The sequence below is a fragment of the Equus caballus genome, chromosome 8, assembly GCF_041296265.1.
Source record: "Equus caballus isolate H_3958 breed thoroughbred chromosome 8, TB-T2T, whole genome shotgun sequence".
NCBI lineage: Eukaryota > Metazoa > Chordata > Mammalia > Perissodactyla > Equidae > Equus > Equus caballus.
This window is the reverse complement of record NC_091691.1, coordinates 64,810,250-64,822,788: the sequence shown is the minus strand read 5'-3', so window position 1 is coordinate 64,822,788 and position 12,539 is coordinate 64,810,250. Positions and strand designations below refer to the sequence as shown.

At 45.1% G+C, this 12,539-nt stretch overlaps 1 protein-coding gene across 2 annotated transcripts in view; it reads right to left on the bottom strand.

Moving 5' to 3' along the window:
• Positions 1–12,539, bottom strand: part of MOCOS (molybdenum cofactor sulfurase) — a 51,900-nt gene that overhangs the window by 37,308 nt on the left and 2,053 nt on the right. For both annotated transcript variants that reach the window (XM_023647671.2, XM_070220939.1), the window contains 4 exons: positions 8,158–8,247; positions 5,293–5,359; positions 3,772–4,413; positions 729–805 (listed from right to left, as the gene is read on the bottom strand). In XM_023647671.2, coding sequence (XP_023503439.2) covers positions 729–805; positions 3,772–4,413; positions 5,293–5,359; positions 8,158–8,247 — 876 coding nt within the window. The remainder of the gene's footprint in view (positions 1–728; positions 806–3,771; positions 4,414–5,292; positions 5,360–8,157; positions 8,248–12,539) is intronic.

The following is a 12,539-nucleotide window of genomic DNA, read 5'->3' as shown; positions in this document are numbered from 1 at the left end:
GAGTGCCCAGGAGCACAGCAGAATGGTGGATGCCTGGCTCACCAGACAGAGCTTCTCCCAGCCATGTACCTTTGTGTCAAGCCCCATAAGATGGGAAGTGACATCAATCTTGTGTGTCACCTTATGGCGAGAACCCCCAACCTGCTCACACTCCCCAAGCATTTGTCAAGGAAGGAAAATGTGCATCATTGCAAAAGCCAGCAGCAGAGACGGTAGCTGGGGCTCAGGGTTAGGCATTACTATCACCTAGGTTTAAATCTTAGCCCTCCCAGGTACCAGACCCCTGGCCCTGGGGAAGGCATTTAACCTTTCTGAGTATAAGCCCCTTTATGGGCAAAGTGGACTCGTCACAGAGCTTCCCCGTGGGAGGACCCAGCAAGGTAAGAGCTAAATAAGGTCTCAGTATCTGTAACCACTCCTAATGGAGAGACCGAGGACGGCTCCTCTGTTTCTGTGAAGTTATTAACCTCCTGATTTGGAATATCTCTTACTTGTTAAAATATTCTTTTAACTGACAAAAAAAAAAATATCTCAGTCTCTTACTCTTGCCTCAGAAGTCATTTTGAAGTTCTTTACAATCAGCTTCAACTGCATTCAGCGTATAGCTGCCCTGTGCCAGTCACTTGCACAGACTCTGGCTCCTTTATCTGAATTGCACCTGTGCCAGGGCTCCCTCAAGGACACAGGCGACAGGAGCAAATTCCACAAGGATAAAAATGTCCACTAACCTGTGAGGCGCTCTAGAGCATCAAATCCATGTTTCAGTGCTATTACGTCAAGGAATGAAATGGTGCCATCTTCAAACCTGTAACCATGGTGAGGGGAACAAGGTCAAGCCGTGACCAGCATCTCCATGTGCATTTTACAGTATATAGCAAGGTTTGGATTCTAGTCTCAGGGATAATTTATGAACACCTTCCATCTGCTGCCTTATAAAACAGTGCTCTCTCCCTCAGGACAGAGGGCTTTGCACATCAAGATACATCAGCCTGCCTCTGGCCCCGATCTGCTCCGCAGCTTTCTCAGGATGGGATGGTAGTGGTGACAAAGGGCCCTAAAAGACAGCCATCACCCTGACAAATGCTACACTGCCCCCAGGAAGACTTTGGACTTGACAAAACTTCAAGTGCTATGGGCCCTTGAAACGCTGCCCGTGACCCCAAGACAGTCCCATTGACAGGGCATCAATTCACTGTGATCAATTGCGCAACTATGAGGTTCTTAACAAGAGTCTGTGATTCCAAAGTCTACAGAACCACAGGCTTTGGTAAGAATGACGAGGCTCTAACATAGCAGAGGTGCACTTTCCTGATTAACAAGCTGTTCATTATGTTTGCATTTTATAATTATACACATAGTCAAAATACTCATCAAATCTTTATTGTCCGTGTACTGCATGCCAGACAGTGTTCTAGGTGCTAAGAACCCAGCAGTGAATGTGACAGGTAAATCCGTGCCCTCACAGTGCTTTCATTCTCCTGAGGACACAGAAGCAAGGAAGAAACATACAGAGAAACCAGATAAGAAACATGCCAGGTGGTGACAAGTGTAATGAAGATGCATACACAGGAGAGCTGGCAGCTGCTTTAGACGAGATGGTCAGGTGGGGGTCCTCTCCAAGGGAGATCATTTGAGCAGAGACAAGTGGAAGTAAGGAAGCGAGGGAAACTACTCATTTGGAAACAGCTGAGTTCACAGCTTCAGAGGGAAACAGGGTTCCAGGGAGAGGGTGCGGCAAATGCCTTGAGCAGGAGGAACCTGGCACACCGCAGAACAGCGAGGAGGTCAGTGGGGCTGGGAGCCGGTGAGCGAAGAAGGCAGCGAGTGGTGGGAGATAGGGAACTCCTACCCTGGGTGAGATAACAGGGGGCTCAAGGGCTCTGAGCAGAAAGCAGTGACAGGATGGGACCCAGGCTTTGACAAGACACCTCTGGCTGCTGCAGGAGTGGAAGGAAGCTGGGCGACGGTGAGGAGGCTTCAGCAAGCATCGGGATGAAGGATGGTGACAAACAGCAGACTTGTGCAAGTTGATGCTTTCAATGGAAATACTGAGTTCTGTATTTTAATATTCTAGGGATAAGATTTGCTCAAAATATTGTTACTGCAGTGTTAATTTCCTTAAAACTAACGGTAATTAATAGACATACAGAATTTTAATAAAGAATCAATAATGAATCAGTTACTAATTGATTATGCACTAATGAATTAGTAAATAATTAATCTTTAATAAATTAAACATTATTAGCCAATAATGACTTAATTTATTAATTATTCAATAATAAAAAATTCTTCTTCTTATTATTATAAGGGTAAATAATACATTCAGCTTTCTGGGAATCTTGGTGTGGCACCTGCTATGAAGCAACCCACCAAAATGGAGGGAAAGAGGTCTGGTCCAGCCCAACCCAACCACGCCCGGCCCGTAATGAGCGGCCCCACTTCTCTTAGCCATCAGGTGTCCCTATTGGCTCAATAAAGTTTGGGTTGTCATTTTGTTCTGCCTTTAATTTATATGATGTTGTGCCTGTCATTCTGTTCTTACTTGGTTATACTACATGCTATATTATCACACTTAGATTCAAAAGGTTTACATTAGCCTTCCTGTTTTAGAATCCCCCAACCACGGAGAAGTCTCAAATAAAGGAGACATCACATAGCCTCATAACAATTCGATGCCAACTGCATCTTGGCGCTTCATCTACATCAGCTCTAAAGAATCGTTTCCTTTTAGACACCTACTTTATAGGAAAAACATGAGGTGCAGCGAGATCGAGTCATGTGCCCCTGCTCCCACAGCTGGTGTGCATGGAGCCACGATTCACTCCCCAGTGATCCAGCTGTGGGGCCTACACGTTTGACCAATGACTCTACTGCCAAGGCCACGCTCCTATCTTCAGGACCCTCTTGGCACCTGGGTCTGTCGGGGATATGACCCACCTTCCCATCCAGGGCCTGGGCCTTCTCAGGCACGAGCAGGAAAACTAGCTCCCTGCCTCAACCCCATGGTATCTCCTGCTGTTGGACCCATCAGAACCCTGGGTCACCTGCCATTTTCACCCTCTCATGCATTCAACCATACGGGTCCCAGCCATTGCCATCTGGGAGATTCCTGGGCATGACCCGCATCGCCTGCCTCTGCACCCTGAGGAGGACACATAGACCAACAAACCCAGGCAGAGGCCTACACCATTTGAGGGCAAGTAGTTGCCTGCCCTCGAACTTCCTTTGTAACTCACAGTGGGGCTCGCAGAGGCTGCTGTTAAGGGTGCCCGGCAAGTCTGGTGGCCTCTGGTTTAATTGACTCCTCTTGTTAACTGGGTGCCAAGCTGAGCTGATTCTAGCTGCTGAAGAACTACCTGTGCTGTCAACACGTATGCACAGTTGTTCAAACGGAGCCATCTTTTTAAGTCACTGCTTTAATTGCTGCCGCCTTTGTCAGTGCTCTGGGCCAAGGCCTGGTGGCCCTCCCTCTAGACCCCCTTGAGAGCCTGTCACCCCTTCTGCTTGCAGCCCTTATCTGCAGGCCTTTGTCCTCCCACACTGTGGAGAAGCCCACAAATGGGGGCAGAGTCCCCTGAGCCACCCGTGGCACATGCCAGCTGACCTCTGCCTCGCAGATCTGAGCCGTGCCACCAGCCTCCATCCCTGCCAGCAACAGCTAACTCCCCTGATCCCAGTGGGCCAGCCTGATCCCTTGCACAATCCTACAGGTGACACATGCCAGACCCAGCCTTGCTGAACTCCAGCCAGCCACTCTCTTGGCGAGGTTACCTTTCAACGACCGACTGTCTCGGGACATAGAAGTCTTCTCCTGCAAGGTAGGCAGCCGCCGTGCCTCCTCCAAAATAGGTTTTCCTCAGCAGAGGAGCCGTACGATTATTCACCAGCAGAGCACCCAGGCCGGTGGGGAATCCAAAGATCTTATAGAAGGAGAGGGGGACAAAGTCGGCCTGGTGAACAGACAGGTCCAAAGGCGAGGTGCTCACGTGGGAGGCTGCATCGAGCAGCACGAACCACTTCCCAGGCACGCTCACAGGGCACATCCGCCCGGACTTGACCTCTCCTATCCAAGAGAGGGGGTATCGGGTTCCGGAAAAGTTACTCTGAGCTGGGTAACAGAAGAGATGCGGAAGCTGGCAGTTGGGGTTGCTGGTGGCAGTCGCCAGTTTCTCCGCTGACCACAAGTCCTCTGGCCTGACCGGGATGGAAGTGACGTTCATGGCCATGGTGACCTTCCTCATGCCCACCACGGAGGTATGGCTGTCAGTGAGGTAACAGAACCGACTCCCGCTGCTCTCCGGGCCCGGGGACACCCACGGGAAGGCCTCTGCCACCAGTTTAAGAGCAGCTGTGCAGCCGGCTGTGAAAATCACACTGTAGTCGTCTGGGGAGGTGTGGAAGTGCGCCAGGATCCTGGAAGAGGCACAGCATCATGGCAACTCCGTCCAGTGTTAAACGTTTGGAGGTAGTGTAGTTCTGCTAAATATGACACCTCTCTACCTTAACAGCTAGGAAAACCCCAGGTAGACTTTGCCACACTTGTGAAGTTAGGGCATGGGCAGAGGAAATTATGGAAAGAGATGGCAAACAGGTTCAAACTGGCAAAATCAACTTGCCTCCCAAGTCCCCGTCCCACCTGGATAAGACAAAAATCCACACCTACCCTAATCTCAGCTGAAGTCACCCCTCCTTGGTCTACTATCCGGCTTTATCATAACAAGCTTCAAGTCATCAACTTGTTTCACATTGTTTTTAATATTGGCAACCCAGTATCACTTTCGAATTGGAAATAATTAGAAATTGTATCCATTCAAGTAACTACCTGGAAATTACTTACCAAAAACTAATTATTACATGTGGAAAAATATAAAGAACTGTTTAACATGCAAATATCAGTAAAAAGTGGGAAAAAGATGAAGAAAACAAGATGCCTAATGAAACATGAAAAGAAAAACCAAAGGGACTGTTTTTCTTCTCTCTGAAAAAAGACTTAGAAAGCTGGGTCACTCTCTGTCACTCTGGCCCCCAGGAATTCTGGCATCTGCTCAGAGCCACACACAACAGCTGTGCACACCTCAGAGTCCCCTACCTATGCTTTTGCCTGGCTCCACACCTCCTCACTCTCACCTTCCCATCCTCTGCCCCCGATGTTTATCATTGTGCATGTGTGGCCATTTAGCTGAGTGTGATCTTCCTAAAAGCAACTCAGAACCTTTGTGGGATGCGGGCAGGTGGTAGGAAGGAAGTCCATCCCCAGGAATGCCCACTCAGCCTGGCGCCTCTGCCGCTCACCTGTAGCGCACCTGCTCCACTGTGTCATGGGTGAGCTTGCTGCTGACGTTCTGGCTGTGAGGGTTACCTGGTAGGTTACAGAGACAAAGCCATTGAGTCACTACTTATGGTCTCTCCTTTTGTGTTCTTCCAAAACCCTCTCCCTCAAAAAGTTCAGCATAAAACTACTATATGACCCAGCAATGCCACTCCTGTATACTCAAAAGAAATGAAAACATGGGCATACAAATATTCATGAACATGGATGTTTAGAGCAGCTTTACTCATAAAGCCAAACTCTGGGAACAACACAAATGCCCATGAGCTGGTGAACACATAGACAAAATGTGGTATATCCATACAATGGGAAATTATTCAGCAATAAAAAAGAACAAACTACTGGCTATGTCATGAATGAACCTCAAAAACATGCTAAGTGAAAGACGCCAGACACATGAGGTCACATATTATATGATTCCATTTACATGAAATGTCCAGCAAAGGCAACTGTACAGAGATACAGAAAGTAGTAGATTAGCGGTTGCCTGGGGCTGGGAGGGCAATGGGAATCAACCGTGAATGGGCATCAGAGATCTCACTGGGGGAATGAAAATGTTCTATCTGACTATGGTGATGGTTGCACCACTTCGCAGTTACTAAAAATCACTGTATTGTACACTTGAAAGAGGTGAATTTTATGATACGTAAAATCTAACATAATAAAGCCATTAAAGAAACAAGCCAAAAACCCTCACCTCACTAGTATATCAAGTCAGGATCAGGGAAGAGCTGGAAGTCAGCTCAGAGGCAGCCAGCCCAATGCAAGAACCTTTTCTACAAGTTCCCTGACAGATGGTGAGCCCAGCTCTGCTCGTTAACTCCAGGGAACCCTGTACACAATCTCAGGAGGCTGCCCTTTCCCCAACCCCAAGACAGAGCCACGAATGCCTCTTAATCTAAGGCCCCATCTGTTGCCCTGCATTCACACCCCTGCTCCTGGCACTGTTCCTGCAAAAACACATCTCTCTCCTCTTCCAAATACGTGACAGGAGCTGTGACACCTCCTCTTAGCCACCCATTCTCAATGCTAAAGGCTCTCCTAATTTCACCCTTCCCTTGTCAGTTTCTAGTTTTTCTCCCCTCCTGGTGTCCCTCCCAGTGTGTGCCCCAGAGTATCATTATCTCCCTCAAAACACAGCCCCCATGCATGAACACAGACCCTTGAAGGGCCTGACCCTCAGGGCTGGGCATCACCACTTCTCAGGAGCAGGACCACATGTGCACGTTACACAGTCTTGGCCTTTTTGGTTTTGGTTTCTTTTTTTCTCAAACCACACTGGAGGGTTATACTGGATGTCTGGCCACTGAAGCTACTAATGTTCCTTTTCCACATCAGCTGGGAACTGTGGGACTTGGTACTTATCCTTGTTGCCCTTCATCACCTTGGTTTTCAGTCCCACATCATTAGGATCACCTGCAGTCTTGATTTTGTCATCTCTCAGGCCAGCACCAGGGTTATGACTCTTGCAAAGGTGAAAGAAGGAGAATTGCAGGTCTCCTTGCAAATCATGGATTAAAATCAAGCTAAAGTCCCTCACTGGCATCCTTCCTGGAGACTGTTCCCCAGATTTAAATATCTGTGGGCTGCCCAGAGCCTGAGTGCGGCATCACAGGACTGTCATGAACCGAGGCAGGCTGGTGGGGGCTGAGGGCTTGTGCTCTGGAGCCAGACCGCCTGGAGACTCAACTCCCCCAGCTCCAGCACTTCCTGACTGCATGGCCTCAGGTTAGTTACCTACCCTCTCTGAGAGGGACCCTGTTTCTTCATCTGTAAAACAGCAGTGATAACAGAACCCGTACCTTAGCTCCTTTGATAACAGAAGCTTGTCATGAGGATGGAGAGAGAATACAGATGAAGTACCTGAATTGTCATGAGTGCTCAGTAAACGTTATCTTTGCTTTGACACCACCACTGCTACAGGTGTTACTGCTGCTATTAGTTCCAACTCCCTTTAAAGTTATCTCCTGATTACATTGCGCTGCTGATTAACGCCCTCAATGACTGCCCACTGTTTCTAGAGTAAACATCACACTATATGGAGCACCTACAAGGCATCTTCCCACCTCTCCATGCATACCTCCACCCCTCTCCCCTACTCCCTGTGTTCCTGAGCTGCTTCCTAAAACCACTACAGGGTCTTACCTCATGCTGTTCCCTCTGCCTGGAATACCCTTCTCCTCCTCTTTTCCAGGTGAATTCCTGCTCCTTCTCCAGCATCCACTCCACTCCTAAAGAAGCTTTCCCTGACACTCACACTGCCAGCTCACTGTCATTCTGCAGACACAGACCCCCATGGCACTAGGGCCTTTTGTTCATAGCCCTTCACGCGGGTGACAATTTACATTTATTTGGTAATTTACACTTGATTAAGGTCTTGTCTTGACTAGACCATAGTCCACAAAGGCAGGGACTGTGTTTACTTTGTTCTCATTACAGCACCATGCCCAGGACATGAGAGAGGCTTAATAAACATTATGGAGTGAATGAAGGAATAAATGTTCCTCCTGCCGCCCCACCCTCTGACCGTGCCAGTCCCACAGGGTCATCACACCATCAAAGAGTACCTTCATGCCTTTGTGCATTTCCTGACACTGACCCCTTCTTCTGGAAGTAACTTGTGTGTCCCCGTGCCAGTTCTTCCCATCCCAACAATACATGTATTAGATTGACCCTGGGTGACCCCCTCTCACATGGGGTTTATTCAGCTTTGGGTGCTCACCATGGTCCTAGTCTATTAATCCAACATTTATTAAGTAGAGAAATATCAGCTGAATGTAGCTGGCTAATGTTCAAAGCAAAAGTCAGTGTTGGTGTGTTTTTCTTACCATAAACATTTTCCACGAGATCTTTAGTGAAGCTTGTGAGCTGGCTCTGGGAGAACAATGTGGCTCCCGCATGGTCAAGGTAGACAGTTCCTGAAAGAAAACACAAAATAAAGCTGTGGTGTTTTCCATAGGTCTTCCACTTATTTGACCTCAATCTTGTTTGTGTGAGCCTGACCAGTGCCTATTTGATGTATGTAGACATAATATCAGGCCACTGATTTCTCCCAGTCTCTTGATACGTACTTCTTAATCCACTGGCAGGCGTGAGCAATGCAGGAATAGCACTTTCAATATTTAAAGACTTTTCAAGCCCTGAGAGAGCGTTTCTGACTAACCAGCTCTCTGAGGAACCTGGAAGAGCATCTCACGTAGAGGAGGAGCCCAACAGCCGTTGGTGATTAACATAAATCTATTTCACCTTATGACTCACACCCTATTCTGCAAGTTCCGTGCAGTTTCTCTGGTGGGGCGAGCCCTGATTCTGTTTCCCACAGTGAATTCTACAATCCTCAACCCTAGACCAGCTTTGAGAGCTTCAAAGAATACTAGGATGTAAAGGATCTTTCCAGTCTCTCTCAGAAACAGAGAAATGCAAATTTAGATGAAAGTGAGATATTTGAGCCTGACCCATCAGATTGGCCAAGTTCAAAGGGTTGGACAATTCACTGTGTGGGTGAGGATGTAGGGAAACAGGCTGGCTGGTACATGGCTGAGGAGGGTAAATGGGTACAACCTCTTCATGGATAGCAATTTGGCGATATCGGTCACACTTTAAATTGCAAACTCTCTTTGACCCAGCAATTCCTCTGTTAGGAATTTATCTTATAAATACCCATGCTTTTGTGAATGGCCTTTCTATGAGGATATTCAGTACAGCACTGTCTGCAGTAGCAAAAGATTGGAAATGACTTAAATGTCCATCAACATGTATTTAAAATAAAGAATTCTTGTACACCTCTCTAGTACTTTATAAGTACTAACATGGAACAAACTCTGAGATACGTTTTCAAGAACATCCAATATGAATAGATTCATCCTTTCTTTCCTTCACTTAAATATTTTTTGTTTGTTTTATAACAGCTTTATTGAGATATAACTCACATACTATAAAGCCTGCCCTTTTAAAATTGTATAATTTAGAGGTTTTAGAATATTCATAAAGTTCTGCAACCATCACCATATCTAATTTTAGAACATTTCATTCATCCCAAAAAGAGACCCCATACCTATTACCAATAACTCCCCAATCCACTCAGCCCCACCCCCTGGCAGCCACTAATCCACTTTCTGTCTCTATAGATTTCCCTGTTCTGGACATTTCATATAAATGGAATCATACAATATGTGGCCTTTTGTGTCTGGCTTCTTTCACTTAGCATAATATCTTCCAGGTGCCTCCATATCGCAGCATGTATCAAAACTTCATTCCTTTTTATAATTGAATAGTATTCTACTGTGTGGATATACCACCTTTCATTTATCCATTCATCCACTGATGAACATTTAGGTTGTTTCCATTATTATAAATAATGCAGCTATGAACATGTGTGTATAAGTTTTTGTGCGGACACATGTTTTCTCTCTTTCGGTGAGTTGTCCTTTCCCTTTTGTTTTTTACTTTCTTGATGGTATCCATTGAAGCATGGAAGTTTTTAATTTTGATGAAATCCAATTTGTCTATTTTTGTTATCACTGCTTTTATTTTTAGTGTCATAAGAAACCATTGCCTAACCCAAGGTTCTGATGATTTTTGCTTAGGCTTTCTTCTAAGAGTTTTATACTTTTAGATTTTATATTTAGGCCTTTGATCCGTTTTCAGTTAATTTTTTAATACAGTGTAAGGTAGGGGTCCAAGTTCATCCTTTTGAATGTGGATATTAAGTTGTCCCAACACCATTTGTTGAAGAGACTACTTTTCCCTCTGTTGAACTGTCTTGGGATTCTGTTGGAAATCAATTAGCCGTAGATATATGGGTTTATTTCTGAACTTACAATTCTGCTCCATTGGTCTATGTGTCTATCCTTATGCAAATAGCACACTGTCTTGATTACTGTAACTTTATATAAATTTTACTTACTTTACTTTTATGGAAAGTGCAAGTCTTTCAACTTTGTTATTTTTCAACATTGCTTTTGCTGTTCTGGGTCACTTGATTTATATATGAATTTTAGGATCGACTTGTCGATTTCCGCAAAAAAAAGTACCTGGGATTTTGATAGGAATTGCATGAAATCTGTAGGTCAATTTGGGGAGTATTGCCATCTTAACAATATTAAGTCTTCAAATCCATGAATACAGGATGTCTTTCCATTATTTAGATCTTCTTTTATTTCTTTCAAGGATGTTTTGTAGTTTTCAGTGTATAATCCTTTGTACTTCTTTGGATAAATTTATTCCTATGTATTTTATTTTTTGATGCTTCCCTTTATTTCATTTTCATAGTGTTCACTGCTAGTGTATAGAAATTGAAATGATGTTTGTATATTGCTCTTGTATCCCATGACTTTGCTGAATTTGTTTTTTAGTTCTAATAGTTCTGTGTGTGGGTTCCTTAGGCTTTTCTATATATAAGATTATGTTATCAGCAAGTAGAGATGTTATACTTCTTCCTTTCCAATCTAGGTGCCTTTTATTTCATTTTCTTGCCAAATTGTCTTAGTTAGAACTTCTAGTGCAATGCTGAACAGAAGTAGTGAGAACAGACATCCTTATCTTATTTCTGATCATGGGGTAAAGCTTTCAGTCTTTCACTATTAGGTATGACGTTAGTTGTGGTTTTCTGTAGATGGTCTTTATCAGGTTGATTAAATTTCCTTTTATTCCTAGCTTACTGAGAGTTTTTACACTCAAGAAATATTTATTGAGCACTCATTATGGCACAAGCACTGTTCTAAGCACTGGGGACACAACAGCAGACAAAATACAAGCTGGTATGATAGTGACAGAGAGAGACTATAAGCAAATAAAGTGACAGAGAAAGACAATAAGCAAATAAATATAAACTATGTCAGAGGATGAGAAATGTTATGGCTCAATTATGTTAAAAAAAAAAACCACCACCATGTACACACATATAAATATAGACACACAAGATACGGGTGGCAGCAGTTGACACTGGGGTGGCCACAAGGGCTGTGGCTGGAGGAGAGGGGGTCTCCCTGGCCATTCTTCATCCTCCTTTGGCATCTTTTGAATTTGGTACCATGTAAATGTATTACCTAGTCCAAAAAATTAGTTTTAAAATAATGTTCTCTTTTACCGATGATTCAGAAATACAAAGGTACCACACCAAAAGAAAGACTTGCATCCGCCCAAGCATCAGGGAGATGATCATGTGAAGCCCCAGTGACATGTGACACCTGAGGGGCTGCCAAGGGCACCACACGCCTTGCCCACAGTCTTCTGCAGGGCCAGGAAGCCATTTGGGAGAAAGCTGCTTTGGCCTTTGGTCCAGTAATTAATTTTGCAAAACAGGGCAGAGATCTGATCTTAGTAGGACAGCCACACAGTAGTTAGTGCAGAATCCAAGTCAACCAACCTAGGTTGAATCCTGCTCCCCCACTGTGGATTCCTGTGCCTTCATCTGCAAGTGAGGTATGTGTTAAATGAGTTGGTGTTTGACAGCACCCAGTCCAGTGCCTGGTGCACAGTAAACACTCCACAAGGTTTGGCTGTTATTAGAAGAAGCAGGCAAACAATTCCAAAATCAGTTGGCCTTAGACCTTCAGGAAAGGACATTCCAGGGTCTCTTCTGGCTCATGCACCTTCAGTTCTTGGTTCCACACAGGGTGAATAGCCATCAGTCAGCACCCTGAGGCTTCAAGATCCACTTGAACCACATCTGTGTAATCAATATGCTCCCTTCACCAAAACAAGGAAATTCCCAACCAATTGGTTAGGCAAAATATTTCAGCACTTAAAGATTAAGCATTTAATTATCCAGACGACCACTGAACCAGACAAATTCTCAACCTGCAGAAAAACTATGGCGGGGGGGGTAAGGGGGAGGAAGGGGAGGTGAAGGTTATGTTATTTTGGTTTGGTTGGTTGTTTTTTTTTTCCCTGCCCTCTCTCCAGTTCATTTGTTTCTATGTGGAAAAAAGAGGGGATATGTGCCAGGACTCCCCGCGGTGGGAGGGTGGAGTTTCATCCACAAAAGTTTACTTGAAGCATAAGGTAGAGGGAATGGTGGGAACTTGCACTAAATAGACAGATAGATTGAGAGAGAGATAGACAGACAGACAGATAGATGGATGCTACACACAACACAACCACAAACACAGCAGCTGTTAAAGGGGCTCTGAAGGCCAGCCTGGCAGCCTGGCTATCACATCCAAACTTTACCTTTGAGGGAAAAGGTGCTGTTCTCTGAGGGCCAAGA